Below are 15,246 nucleotides of genomic sequence, written 5' to 3'. Positions count from 1 at the left end.
TACAGTATATTTATTGTGATGTTAAGATAACGAAGGCATTAACATTTTATTTCACAATTTTGTATCAATAGTGTTTTTCATTCACTCTTCAGAATAAGTGAAATATCTATGTTGTATTTACTTGGTACTTAATGATTATTTAAAAAATGTTATATAAGAATACTTGATGTCCTGTTTCCATGTCTGGTGTGTCCACAGAAAGACTGTCGAACATCTGTCCGAACGAGATTACACAAAAGTGGTTCAAGGATGTCCAGCCTTTGAGGTCGAGTGGACAGTGGTCATTATGGGTGTTCTGCGGTCAACAAAATTCGGGAGCTACAACAGAAGAAGTGTATTGTGTAGTGTATGGACTTGATGGTCAGTCAGACCCGATTCATCTGAATGCTGACCACCAGTTTACGCGTGGTGCTGTGGTCAAGTTGGAGGTGATTGCAGTTCTTACACAGAAAAGGCTCATTACTTAACGTGACTAAGCCCATGTCTAAGCCCCCGGTCTCATTTGGTGCTCAGTACAATTACTGACAAATGTTATTTCACTGTCCTGTTATGAGCCACCATTTGACTTTGAGTCGGACAATTTATGTTATCCTATGGGCCTTCTGTAGTGTTAATGATAGTACTAGTGCATTGTAAAGAGGCTACACTGGTTTTCACAAAAAAATGAAATACAAAATAATAACAGCATTCTAGAAATTATTGCTTATAAGTTACATACAAAAGTTAAATACCAAAAAGAGGTGGATCACCATAGAATATTTTCAGGATACAATTTGTTATTTCATAGCAGTATGCTTCACTGAGCTATACTAGTGGACATCAGTTCCGCGCTATCACAAGTTGACAAACACGAACATAACACAGCCTCCCAAAATACACGTACACACCACATGCATGCATTTGGCACACAGGGGAGGCTGTCCTAAATTACCTTAGCTGTTGATAGACAATTCAAACCAAACCAAATCCTGTCCTGTTCTATAAGGTAAGAAGACTGGTATTCTTACATGATATATATATATAAGCTTTTGTTTTCAGGTAAAATTAGGGGATATTGGTGCAATATACAAAATCAGGGTGTACTTTGGAGGTGACTACACTGGTGCTGCCTGGTTCCTCAGTCGAGTAAGTACCATAGGTTTTACATGCTGAACACAGGAGTAACTGTGCTCACAGTCTAAATCAATATTTGCAGGACCAATTAGGCATTGCTCGGTAAATCTTGAAGATAGAATATCAAAAGCTATACATCATTTTTTTTTTGTCATCCAAAATTTTTCCATTAAAGGAAAATTCGGACATATTAGAATTTCAAATTTTCATTATTTACAAATAAAGGAAAATATCCAAAGTACAGCCCCACTCCCTTTTCTATATTCATGGAGAGTAAAGGCTTGGATTGTGTTTTAACAGATAAAGATGAGGGACCAGGACACAGGGGAGGAGTTCAGTTTTGTGTACAATGGGGAGCTAGAAGGTACGGAGGAGAATCCGGACGGCATTGAGGAACTGGCAGCAATTAGACCAGACCAAGAACCTCTACAGGGTAAGTCTGGGTATAGGGGAACCTCTACAGGGTAAATCTGGGTATAGGGGAACCTCTACAGGGTAAGTCTGGGTATAGGGGAACCTCTACTGGGTAAGTGTGGGTATAGGGGAACCTCTACAGGGTAAGTCTGGGTATAGGGGAACCTCTACAGGGTAAGTCTGGGTATAGGGGAACCTCTACAGGGTAAGTCTGGGTATAGGGGAACCTCTACAGGGTAAGTCTGGGTATAGGGGAACCTCTACAGGGTAAGTGTGGTTATAGGGGAACCTCTACTGGGTAAGTGTGGGTATAGTGGAACCTCTACTGGGTAAGTCTGGGTATAGGGGAACCTCTACAGGGTAAGTCTTGGTATAGGGGAACCTCTACAGGGTAAGTCTGGGTATAGGGGAACCTCTACAGGGTAAGTCTGGATATAGGGGAACCTCTACAGGGTAAGTCTGGGTATAGGGGAACCTCTACAGGGTAAGTCTGGGTATAGGGGAACCTCTACAGGGTAAGTCTTGGTATAGGGGAACCTCTACTGGGTATAGGGGAACCTCTACAGGGTAAGTCTGGGTATAGGGGAACCTCTACAGGGTAAGTCTGGGTATAGGGTAACCTCTACAGGGTAAGTCTGGGTATAGGGTAACCTCTACAGGGTAAGTCCGGGTATAGGGTAACCTCTACAGGGTTAGTCCGGGTATAGGGGAATCTCTACAGGGTAAGTCTAGGTATAGGGGAACATCTACAGCGTAAGTCTGGGTATAGGGTAACCTCTACAGGGTAAGTCTGGGTATAGGGTAACCTCTACAGGGTTAGTCCGGGTATAGGGGAATCTCTACAGGGTAAGTCTAGGTATGGGGGAACCTCTACAGCGTAAGTCTGGGTATAGGGTAACCTCTACAGGGTTAGTCCGGGTATAGGGGAACCTCTACTGGGTAAGTCTGGGTATAGGGGAACCTCTTCTGGGTAAGTCCGGGTATAGGGGAACCTCTTCTGGGTAAGTTTGAGGTAGGATAATCTGAAAACCTCTACTTTATATGTCTGTGGTTTATCTGAACCTAACCGGTGGTCCTTCTAAAGTAGGTTTCCAAGTTGGTGCTTGCTAAAGGTTGACTCTCTGATGGCCTTTACAGTGTAAACATGAGCCTGTTGAATAGACCAGTTTGGATAAGACTAAGTGAAATTAACAAACAATTACTTGACCAAGTATTATCACAAATATTTAAAGAAATGAATTCAGACATACACAAGTCAGTTTGGTGATGTCATTAATGTTGTGTAATATCTGTCTCATTTTTGTGTATAATGTGATGTTTTCAATAACTGATTTCCCTGTAACACCTACATTGTAGATGATGAATATACGCTGTATGTTGCTACGGGAAATGAAGAACAGTCGGGTACTGAAGCAGATGTGTTCTGTGAGCTGATTGGTCAGTGGGGAAACACAGGGAAAAGGATGCTGAGGAAGTCGAAATCTGCTGTTCCATTTAAACAAGGCCAAGTATGTAGTCTTTCTCTGGCTTGTGGATTTGTGTTTATTGTTTATACATGTATATAGACTTGTTGTTAAGTTAATATATGATGTTGAGAGGTCTTCAAATTTTTCTGTGATCCTTCTCTCAACAGGTAGACGAGTTCACCATATCTGGCCTTGACCTTGGTGAAATAAAGAAGGTGAGGATTGGTCACACTGAGAGAGGGCGTGGCAAGGGCTGGCAGTGTGCTCGAGTACTGGTCAAATCTTCTCTTAATCAGGAACTACGAATCTTCCCCTGTAACAGGTACCAGTCTCCATACAATTCTCTTACTGTAAACGTGGAGATGTGTCCCAGTATATGATATATAGACATGTTTATTATTAGGGTCCGTCAAAAATACATCATCTAAAGTCCTTACAGAAGATCACACTTTTTGAAATATCATATGATGATACATTGTGTTATGTAGATGTGCAATGGAGGGTTTTTAAAGTTCCTAAGTTCAAGGTCCAGATCAGGTGTTACTAAAAATAGAACTGAGAGTACAGTATACTGTAAAAATTATACATCACACTTAGAAAAAAAAAATTGTTTGATTGGTCAAAGTTTAAAAGGTCAAAGGTTACACTTGTAAAATATCAAAAAGTTTTTCTGTATTACCTAGTATTATGACTCATTGTGAGGTTTATATATTGGTTTGTGTGACCTATAAGTGGATGTGTGAGGTTAATATATTGGTTTGTGTGACCTATAGGTGGATGTGTGAAGTTAATATATTGGTTTGTGTGACCTATAGGTGGATGGACACGGGCTGTGAAGACCGCCGACTGGATCGAGAACTCCTGCCCCTGGGATTTATGCCCCTCACTCAGTCTCCTGATGGGAAGTCCGGTATGTATCTGTACATTGTCTGTGTCTCCTGATGGGAAGTCCGGTATGTATCTGTACATTGTCTGTGTCTCTGTCTCCTGATGGGAAGTCCGGTATGTATCTGTACATTGTCTGTGTCTCCTGATGGGAAGTCCGGTATGTATCTGTACATTGTCTCTGTCTCCTGATGAGAAGTCTGGTATGTATCTGTACATTGTCTGTGTCTCCTGATGGGAAGTCCGGTATGTATCTGAACATTGTCTCTGTCTCCTGATGGGAAGTCCGGTATGTATCTGTACATTGTCTGTGTCTCCTGATGGGAAGTCTGGTATGTATCTGTACATTGTCTGTGTCTCTGTCTCCTGATGGGAAGTCCGGTATGTATCTGTACATTGTCTGTGTCTGTGTCTCCTGATGGGAAGTCCGGTATGTATCTGTACATTGTCTGTGTCTCTGTCTCCTGATGGGAAGTCCGGTATGTATCTGTACATTGTCTCTGTCTCTGTCTCCTGATGGGAAGTCCGGTATGTATCTGTACATTGTCTGTGTCTCTGTCTCCTGATGGGAAGTCCGGTATGTATCTGTACATTGTCTCTGTCTCCTGATGGGAAGTCCGGTATGTATCTGTACATTGTCTGTGTCTCTGTCTCCTGACGGGAAGTCTGGTATGTATCTGTACATTGTCTGTGTCTGTGTCTCCTGATGGGAAGTCCGGTATGTATCTGTACATTGTCTGTGTCTCCTGATGGGAAGTCCGGTATGTATCTGTACATTGTCTCTGTCTCCTGATGGGAAGTCCGGTATGTATCTGTACATTGTCTGTGTCTCCTGATGATAAGTCTGGTATGTATCTGTACATTGTCTGTGTCTCTGTCTCCTGATGGGAAGTCCGGTATGTATCTGTACTTTGTCTGTGTCTCTGTCTCCTGATGGGAAGTCCGGTATGTATCTGTACTTTGTCTGTGTCTCTGTCTCCTGATGGGAAGTCTGGTATGTATCTGTACATTGTCTGTGTCTCTGTCTCCTGATGGGAAGTCCGGTATGTATCTGTACATTGTCTGTGTCTCCTGATGGGAAGTCTTGTATGTATCTGTACATTGTCTGTGTCTCTGTCTCCTGATGGGAAGTCCGGTATGTATCTGTACTTTGTCTGTGTCTCTGTCTCCTGATGGGAAGTCCGGTATGTATCTGTACATTGTCTGTGTCTCCTGACGGGACGTCCGGTATGTATCTGTACATTGTCTGTGTCTCCTGATGGGAAGTCCGGTATGTATCTGTACATTGTCTGTGTCTCCTGATGGGAAGTCCGGTATGTATCTGTACATTGTCTGTGTCTCCTGATGGGAAGTCCGGTATGTATCTGTACATTGTCTGTGTCTCCTGATGGGAAGTCCGGTATGTATCTGTACATTGTCTCTGTCTCCTGATGGGAAGTCCGGTATGTATCTGTACATTGTCTGTGTCTCTGTCTCCTGATGGGAAGTCCGGTATGTATCTGTACATTGTCTGTGTCTCCTGATGGGAAGTCTGGTATGTATCTATACATTGTCTGTCTCCTGATGGGAAGTCCGGTATGTATCTGTACATTGTCTCTGTCTCCTGATGGGAAGTCCGGTATGTATCTGTACATTGTCTGTCTCCTGATGGGAAGTCCGGTATGTATCTGTACATTGTCTGTGTCTCTGTCTCCTGATGGGAAGTCCAGCATGTATCTGTACATTGTCTGTGTCTGTGTCTCCTGATGGGAAGTCCGGTATGTATCTGTACATTGTCTGTGTCTGTGTCTCCTGATGGGAAGTCCGGTATGTATCTGTACATTGTCTGTGTCTCAGACTCCTGATGGGAAGTCCGGTATGTATCTGTACATTGTCTGTGTCTGTGTCTCCTGATGGGAAGTCCGGTATGTATCTGTACATTGTCTGTGTCTCCTGATGGGAAGTCCGGTATGTATCTGTACATTGTCTGTGTCTCAGACTCCTGATGGGAATTCCGGTATGTATCTGTACATTGTCTGTGTCTCAGACTCCTGATGGGAAGTCTGGTATGTATCTGTACATTGTCTATGTCTCAGACTCCTGATGGGAAGTCCGGTATGTATCTGTACATTGTCTGTGTCTGTGTCTCCTGATGGGAAGTCCGGTATGTATCTGTACATTGTCTCTGTCTCCTGATGGGAAGTCCGGCATGTATCTGTACATTGTCTATGTCTCCTGATGGGAAGTCCGGTATGTATCTGTACATTGTCTCTGTCTCCTGATGGGAAGTCCGGTATGTATCTGTACTTTGTCTGTGTTTGTTTTCATTTCATCAGATTTTATGAAATTTGTCTTGCCAAGACTCACAAAAATATAAAAATTATGTGTTCACAGAAGGCCAATGGACAGTTCAGGTGTGGTCAGGTGATCGTACTCTACTGCCCAAGTCAGCTGAGGAACTGTCCAGTAAGTCTCGGTCAGTATCACTGACTGTCTATGGCAAAGATGGTGTGGAGGGTCCTGTAGAACTCATCAACGAGGAACAGGAGAGATTCCTACCTGGAATGGTCAACAAGTTCCCAGTATGTTACCCTATAATATTGTAAACATTCCCAGTATGTTACCCTATAATATTGTAAACATTCCCAGTATGTTACCCTATAATATTGTAAACATTCCCAGTATGTTACCCTATGATATTATAAACATTCCCAGTATGTTACCCTATAGTATTGTAAACATTTCCAGTATGTTACCTTATAGTATTGTAAACATTCCCAGTATGTTACGCTGTGGTATTGTAAACATTCCCAGTATGGTACCCTATAGTATTGTAAACATTCCCAGTATGTTACACTATAGTATTGTAAACATTCCCAGTATGTTACACTATAGTATTGTAAACATTCCCAGTATGTTACCCTATAGTATTGTAAACATTCCCAGTATGTTACACTATAGTATTGTAAACATTCCCAGTATGTTACCCTGTAGTATTGTAAACATTCCCAGTATGTTACACTATAGTATTGTAAACATTCCCAGTATGTTACCCTGTAGTATTGTAAACATTCCCAGTATGTTACCCTATAGTATTGTAAACATTCCCAGTATGTTACCCTATAGTATTGTAAACATTCCCAGTATGTTACCCTATAGTATTGTAAACATACCCAGTATGTTACCCTATAGTATTGTAAACATTCCCAGTATGTTACCCTATAGTATTGTAAACATTCCCAGTATGTTACCCTATAGTATTGTAAACATTCCCAGTATGTTACCCTATAGTATTGTAAACATTCCCAGTGTGTTACCCTATAGTATTGTAAACATTCCCAGTATGTTACCCTATCTTTCTGCTGTAGTAAGGCCTTATGTGTTAGTTATACAGATGATTAAGAAATGTCATTCATTTGATATGAACCTTTGTGTCTCAAGACTGGAAACTTAAAAGCACCTATCTTGTAGAAAGATATTGTCATTTCACTTAAGGCAGTAAGTGACATTTCCATAGTCAATGTGCAGATCTGGTTCTGTATAAGGCATGAAAATGTTCACAATTTTTATGGGAAATGTATACATGTGCTGCAGGGGGATTGAATGTTTGTGTAAAAAAAAAAATTTATTGGAAGTTCCATTTTTTACAGGCAATAGACCTCAGTAAGGTTGGTGACCTCCATAAGATCCGTGTCAGCTCCGGTCTGGAAGATGACCCAAATCCTGTGTGGACTATCTCAAAGGTAAGTCAGTCTCACAGGTGGATATTGTTTTGTGGTTCATCTCAAAGATACAATGAAGGTAATTCTGTGTCTTAATTAGTACCCTGCTGGTGAAACTTCTCACAATTATAAAGGTCACACAAGTTTGAGTTGTTTGGTAAAGATCAATGTTCTTTTGTTAGAAAATGATTCTCAGCGCTCATAAAATCTTCATTCCTTGAGTGTTTTTGTGGAAACTTCACACAATTACAAAGGGCATTAAATAACGACTATTTCAAGTTTCAGGGTTGTTCAAGATCAAGGTCATCATTGTTATTTTTATAAAATACTTTGTCAGCACTCTAACAGCTTCCTTCCTTCAGAGATTTTCATCAAACTTCAACCATTTATAAAGGACCATGCTATCTCAAACTTGTTTGAGTTCCGGGGTTGCGTTGTTAGGTCAAGGTCAAGGTCACTGTTACTTTTTTAGAAAATCCTTTTCAGTGTTCTCGTGTGTTCCTTCAAGAGATTTTCATCAAACTTCAGACACTTATTTATACTCACAATATCTCAGACATGTATGAGTGTAAGGGTCATTGGTTCAAGGTCACCATGATTACTATTTTAAGAAAAGTCATTTTCAGAGAACTAGTGCTCTAGCTTCATTCCTTAATGGATTTGGATAAAACTTCCCACACTGGTAGAGGACCATAATAGTTATAAGGGGCCGGTAGTGGGATATGAATTACTTTAGCAATACTTGGTACGCTTGTTCAGTCTTGCGTCGCTAAGATTCTCATATGTAGAATAAAACTTTGTCATAAACATTTCAAATGCCATGTGTAATCTGTTGGGGTTCATCAAAAGAGAGATCCCTTCCTATCCCAACTTAACCTTTTGACTCTACTCCTAATGTTCACTAATGTTACAGATCGTCCTAACAGACACAGTGACTGAGGAGGAACTTCAGTTCGACTTCTCCGGCTGGGTCGGAGAACAGGATGGGGACATCCGAAAGGAACTGCCAGTCATCAAGATGGGCAAAGGCTACAAACAAGGTTGGTGGTGTAGTACAGTAATAGTGTATATGTGTTATATACAAAGGCTGTAATAGTACATTATGTGTGTATGTAATATACAAAGGTTGTAATAGTACATTATGTCTGTATGTAATATACAAAGGCTGTAATAGTACATTATGTGTGTATGTAATATACAAAGGTTGTAATAGTACATTATGTGTGTATGTAATATACAAAGGTTGTAATAGTACATTATGTCTGTATGTAATATACAAAGGCTGTAATAGTACATTATGTGTGTATGTAATATACAAAGGCTGTAATAGTACATTATGTGTGTATGTAATATACAAAGGCTGTAATAGTACATTATGTCTGTATGTAATATACAAAGGCTGTAATAGTACATTATGTCTGTGTATAATATACAAAGGCTGTAATATTACATTATGTCTGTGTATAATATACAAAGGCTGTAATAGTACATTATGTCTGTATGTAATATACAAAGGTTGTAATAGTACGTCTGTGTGTAATATACACAGGCTGTAATAGTACATAATGTGTGTATGTAATATACAAAGGCTGTAATAGTACATTATGTCTGTATATAATATACAACGGCTGTAATAGTACATTATGTCTGTATATAATATACAAAGGTTGTAATAGTACATTATGTCTGTATGTAATATACAAAGGCTGTAATAGTACATTATGTGTGTATGTAATATACAAAGGTTGTAATAGTACATTATGTCTGTGTGTAATATACACAGGCTGTAATAGTACATAATGTGTGTATGTAATATACAAAGGCTGTAATAGTACATTATGTCTGTATATAATATACAACGGCTGTAATATTACATTATGTCTGTGTATAATATACAAAGGCTGTAATAGTACATTATGTCTGTATGTAATATACAAAGGTTGTAATAGTACGTCTGTGTGTAATATACACAGGCTGTAATAGTACATAATGTGTGTATGTAATATACAAAGGCTGTAATAGTACATTATGTCTGTATATAATATACAACGGCTGTAATAGTACATTATGTCTGTATATAATATACAAAGGTTGTAATAGTACATTATGTCTGTATGTAATATACAAAGGCTGTAATAGTACATTATGTGTGTATGTAATATACAAAGGTTGTAATAGTACATTATGTCTGTGTGTAATATACACAGGCTGTAATAGTACATAATGTGTGTATGTAATATACAAAGGCTGTAATAGTACATTATGTCTGTATATAATATACAACGGCTGTAATAGTACATTATGTCTGTATATAATATACAAAGGCTGTAATAGTACATTATGTCTGTATGTAATATACAAAGGCTGTAATAGTATATTATGTCTGTATGTAATATACAAAGGCTGTAATAGTACATTATGTCTATGTAATATACAAAGGCTGTAATAGTACATTATGTCTATGTAATATACAAAGGCTGTAATAGTACATTATGTCTGTATGTAATATACAAAGGCTGTAATAGTACATTATGTCTGTATATAATATACAAAGGCTACAAACATGGTTTGTGGTGTAGTACAGTAGTACTTATGTCTGATATATGGTATACAATTCCATATGTTAAAGGTTGATTAAAATGAAATAAATGCTAATTACGTAAACAGGATTAATTTGATTGTTGTAGTGTAATTATAGATGTTTTTATTGTGTTAATGTGCTGATAACTTTAGATCAGTTTATATTGTATTAAAATTCAGTATATGTAACAGCTTAGATATTTGCTATAAGATTTAAAGAGATTATTTGACTTCCATAATCATTATTTTCATAGATTATTTGGTATTTTCATGTACCAGTAAAATTAATTATGAAAACATATTATACAAATATATCATGGGTGTCTGTGCACTAGTCCAGAATATTTGACACGAGGTACTGGTAATCTACCGATGTTCTACCAATGATATACTTGTTTTATTACATAATCACTAAAACACAGTTAGAATCACTGAAATCTGGACTTTCCTGTAGGCCTAGAAGTCACCATGACTGTCGTCTGGCAGTGTTGACATCTGAGTGATGCATGAAATGGTAGGGCTAAATTCCGAGACGCCACAGGTGTTCAATAGTTCACACATGACCAAATTCCAAAACATCACAGGTGTTCAATAGTTCGCAAGTGACTGTGCAATAGTCATTTTAGCCGTGCAATATTTCGAAATATAGCTTATGCATATATGCATATAGTTAAGGAAAATCAAATGCATTATTTAATAAAATAGAATATACAATTTTGGGAAAATTATCCTCTGGTAATGATGTTATATTTGTGTCTGTGTTACAGTTGTCCCGTACTATGTTGAGGTGTATACTAGTGAAGAGGAGATGAACGCTGGTACAAAAGCCAGTGTTTTCCTTACACTCTATGGACAGCAGTTTGACTCTGGCCGCCGACACCTCACCAAGAGTCAAACCAATAAAACTAAGTTCCAGACAGGACAGGTGAGCTGAACTATTAAAATAGGGACACTTAGTGTCACTTACTTTTTAGTGTTTTGTTTTTCTGAAGAAAACAAATGTAAAGAAAAATTATGATCAAAAGGCAGATTTTGATTCATACAGAAAAATTATAATTAAAGGGAAAGTTTGTTAGTTCAAGAACATGTTAGTAAATCTTATTTGCCATTGTAGGTAGACATATTCAATCTGGAGGCAGTTGACCTTGGAGAACTGGCCAAGGTTGTTGTTGAAAAGGGACCCGGTGACCCCTGGCTCCTGGAGAAGGTCATTGTGAAGTCTGGGGAATTTAAGAATATAGAATATATATTTGATTATAACAAGTAAGTTATTAATACTTGATTACATACCTATGTGTAGGATTTGTGTGATTTTGATGTGATATGTCAATTGTCTACGTTATATTACATACATGTAGAAGTGTACTGTTTCGTTGGTTGGTTCTGAAGTTAAAGGTAAGATGTTACAATGAAATGTCCATTTATGGTTACTAAATCTTCTCGCAAGGCTTTGAATATGGTTTATTTTGAGCAATGTTTCATTCACTTTATTATAAAGATATAAAATTCTCTCTTTGATGTTGTAGATGGGTTGGAACCAAGGAGGAAAAGGACAAAGAAGTTGAGGTCGATATACGGATCACTAAAGTGGAGCCAAGCTCTGTGGTGCTGCCCTACGGGGTCGACTATAACCCCATAGACTCAAGTAATTACTCATTATGATAAGATAGAGGTCACCGCTACACCATAATCATGTGGACTGCTAGTACTTTGATTAGGTGTCATACACATTATAAGGATACTTGTACTCCACAATCATTAGCAGATTTAGTAAGAAGGTAAAAACTCGTTGTAAAAGTGTTTAATTAGTTTTGATTTGGATGATGTATGAAAATAAATGTGTTTACTACTGTTTTAGAGGGATCTTGGATGGTGGAAACAGAGACTGGTGGACAGAAGGGTGGAGACTCCGCCTCCGATATAGTCATGATTATGAGTGGAGACAAAGGGGAGTCTCAGCCCATGTTACTCAATTCAGCAAGAGAAAATGCCTTCCAAATAGGCATGACAGACACCTGTAAGGTAAGGGGAGATAACTGTACTATGTATGACTGACATCTGTAAGGTAAGGGGAGATAACTGTACTATGTATGACTGACATCTGTAAGGTAAGGGGAGATAACTGTACTAGGTATGACAGACATCTGGAAGGTAAGGGGAGATAACTGTACTATGTATGACTGACATCTGTAAGGTAAGGGGAGATAACTGTACTAGGTGTGACTGACACCTGTAAGGTAAGGGGAGATAACTGTACTATGTATGACTGACATCTGTAAGGTAAGGGGAGATAACTGTACTAGGTATGACAGACATCTGGAAGGTAAGGGGAGATAACTGTACTATGTATGACTGACATCTGTAAGGTAAGGGGAGATAACTGTACTAGGTGTGACTGACACCTGTAAGGTAAGGGGAGATAACTGTACTATGTATGACTGACATCTGTATGGTAAGGGGAGATAACTGTACTATGTATGACAGACACCTGTAAGGTAAGGGGAGATAACTGTACTATGTATGACTGACATCTGTAAGGTAAGGGGAGATAACTGTACTAGGTGTGACTGACACCTGTGTGGTAAGGGGAGATAACTGTACTAGGTATGACAGACACATGTAAGGTAAGGGGAGATAACTGTACTATGTATGACAGACACCTGTATGGTAAGGGGAGGTAACTGTACTAGGTATACGGACCCCTGTAAGGTAAGGGGAGATAACTGTACTAGGTATGACAGACACATGTAAAGTAAGGGGAGATAACTGTACTAAGTATGACAGACATCTGTAAGGTAAGGGGAGATAACTGTACTAGGTATGACTGACACCTGTGTGGTAAGGGGAGATAACTGTACTAGGTATACAGACACCTGAAAGGTAAGGGGAGGTAACTGTACTAGGTATGACAGACACATGTAAAGTAAGGGGAGATAACTACTATGTATGACTCACACCTGTATGGTAAGGGGAGATAACTGTACTAGGTATACAGACACCTGTAAGGTAAGGGGAGATAACTGTACTAGGTATGACTGACATCTGTAAGGTAAGGGGAGATAACTGTACTATGTATGACTGACATCTGTAAGGTAAGGGGAGGTAACTGTACTAGGTATGACATACACCTGTAAGGTAAGGGCAGATAACTGTACTAGGTATATGGACACCTGTAAGGTAAGGGGAGGTAACTGTACTAGGTATGACATACACCTGTAAGGTAAGGGGAGGTAACTGAACTACAAAAATGTAGGTATGACTCACACCTGTATGGTAAGGGGAGATAACTGTACTATGTATGACTGACATCTGTAAGGTAAGGGGAGATAACTGTACTAGGTATACAGACATCTGTAAGGTAAGGGGAGATAACTGTACTAGGTATGACTGACACATGTAAGGTAAGGGGGGGTAACTGTACTAGGTATGACTGACATCTGTAAGGTAAGGGGAGATAACTGTACTAGGTATGACTGACATCTGTAAGGTAAGGGGAGATAACTGTACTAGGTATGACTGACACATGTAAGGTAAGGGGAGATAACTGTACTAGGTATGACTGACATCTGTAAGGTAAGGGGAGATAACTGTACTAGGTATACAGACACCTGTATGGTAAGGGGAGATAACTGTACTAGGTATGACTGACACCTGTAAGGTAAGGGGAGATAACTGTACTAGGTATACGGACACCTGTAAGGTAAGGGGAGGTAACTGTACTAGGTATGACAGACACCTGTAAGGTAAGGGGAGGTAACTGTACTAGGTATACGGACACCTGTAACGTAAGGGGAGATAACTGTACTAGGTATACGGACACCTGTAAGGTAAGGGGGGATAACTGTACTAGGTATACGGACACCTGTAAGGTAAGGGGAGATAACTGTACTAGGTATGACTGACATCTGTAAGGTAAGGGGAAGTAACTGTACTATGTATGACTGACATCTGTAAGGTAAGGGGAGATAACTGTACTAGGTATACAGACATCTGTAAGGTAAGGGGAGGTAACTGTACTAGGTATGACTGACATCTGTAAGGTAAGGGGAGGTAACTGTACTAGGTATGACTGACATCTGTATGGTAAGGGGAGATAACTGTACTATGTACGACTGACATCTGTAAGGTAAGGGGAGATAACTGTACTATGTACGACTGACATCTGTAAGGTAAGGGGAGATAACTGTACTATGTACGACTGACATCTGTAAGGTAAGGGGAGATAACTGTACTATGTACGACCGACACCTGTAACTATACTAGAAATGCATTCAGATTTGTATAAGTTAGAGTGACAACACAAGAAACAGGGTTTTCATATAGATTGAATACTGTATAATTTTTGTGGTCAACCTTTTGATGTGCTTCAGCTGAAATTGTTGGATGACATTGGAGAACTGTACAAAGTGAGGCTAGGATTCAAAGACAACTCACAACCAAAAGGCTGGTATCTACGCAAGGTAAGATAACTTTCTATACCTGTAGTGGAACATTATCAATCTTCTGAGAAAAATCATATTTTAATAGTTGTCAATGATTAGACCTGGGTCAGTCAGGTATACTATATCTACCTGTGTTGATGTCACTTTAAGTATTATATAATGTTATCTCTCTCACAATGTTGTTGTTTGTACTCAGATAAAATGTGAGGATGAAGACACCGGTGACATTTTTACTTATGAATTCAATGATTGGGTGACAGTGGATGATAAACTGGACGGATGGAGGGAGCTCCCAGTCGTATGGCCTGCTATACTGGTACCACAAGGTAAACTTGACCCGGAAATCTCCTATATTGATCGTAATCCAGGAATTTTTGCAATTAATTTTAATTTCTATTGCATATTACAAGTGGAAAATTGGATAATGTCATTTAAGTAAAACCTTAAAACAGCATTTATACATATTGACCAATGAAAATGTTTCTTTCTATTTGCTGCATTGAAATCTGCTGATTTTTCTGTTCAAATGTAGATGAAGTGAAGGCAGATAGGGTGATTGTTTTGCTGCATCTCTGTGCACATTTAAAACATTTTTGTATTAAAGTAATGTCTTAACAGATAACTGCATTAGAATATGATGTCAGG

The 15,246-nt window shown here is 38.9% G+C and overlaps 1 protein-coding gene across 1 annotated transcript in view; it reads left to right on the top strand.

Annotated features, from left to right (window-relative positions):
- LOC117326519 (lipoxygenase homology domain-containing protein 1-like) overlaps positions 1-15,246 on the top strand; it is an 83,909-nt gene that overhangs the window by 43,309 nt on the left and 25,354 nt on the right. The window contains 15 exon segments of the mRNA XM_033883275.1: positions 199-428; positions 1,039-1,125; positions 1,414-1,546; positions 2,884-3,035; positions 3,161-3,315; positions 3,809-3,903; positions 6,252-6,439; positions 7,508-7,600; positions 8,493-8,619; positions 10,927-11,084; positions 11,274-11,422; positions 11,686-11,804; positions 12,018-12,181; positions 14,530-14,619; positions 14,798-14,927. Coding sequence (XP_033739166.1) covers positions 199-428; positions 1,039-1,125; positions 1,414-1,546; positions 2,884-3,035; positions 3,161-3,315; positions 3,809-3,903; positions 6,252-6,439; positions 7,508-7,600; positions 8,493-8,619; positions 10,927-11,084; positions 11,274-11,422; positions 11,686-11,804; positions 12,018-12,181; positions 14,530-14,619; positions 14,798-14,927 — 2,070 coding nt within the window.

Source organism: Pecten maximus, chromosome 4, assembly GCF_902652985.1.
Source record: "Pecten maximus chromosome 4, xPecMax1.1, whole genome shotgun sequence".
Lineage (NCBI taxonomy): Eukaryota > Metazoa > Mollusca > Bivalvia > Pectinida > Pectinidae > Pecten > Pecten maximus.
The sequence above is the reverse complement of the archived record's forward strand: the minus strand, read 5'-3'. Positions and strand labels throughout refer to the sequence as shown.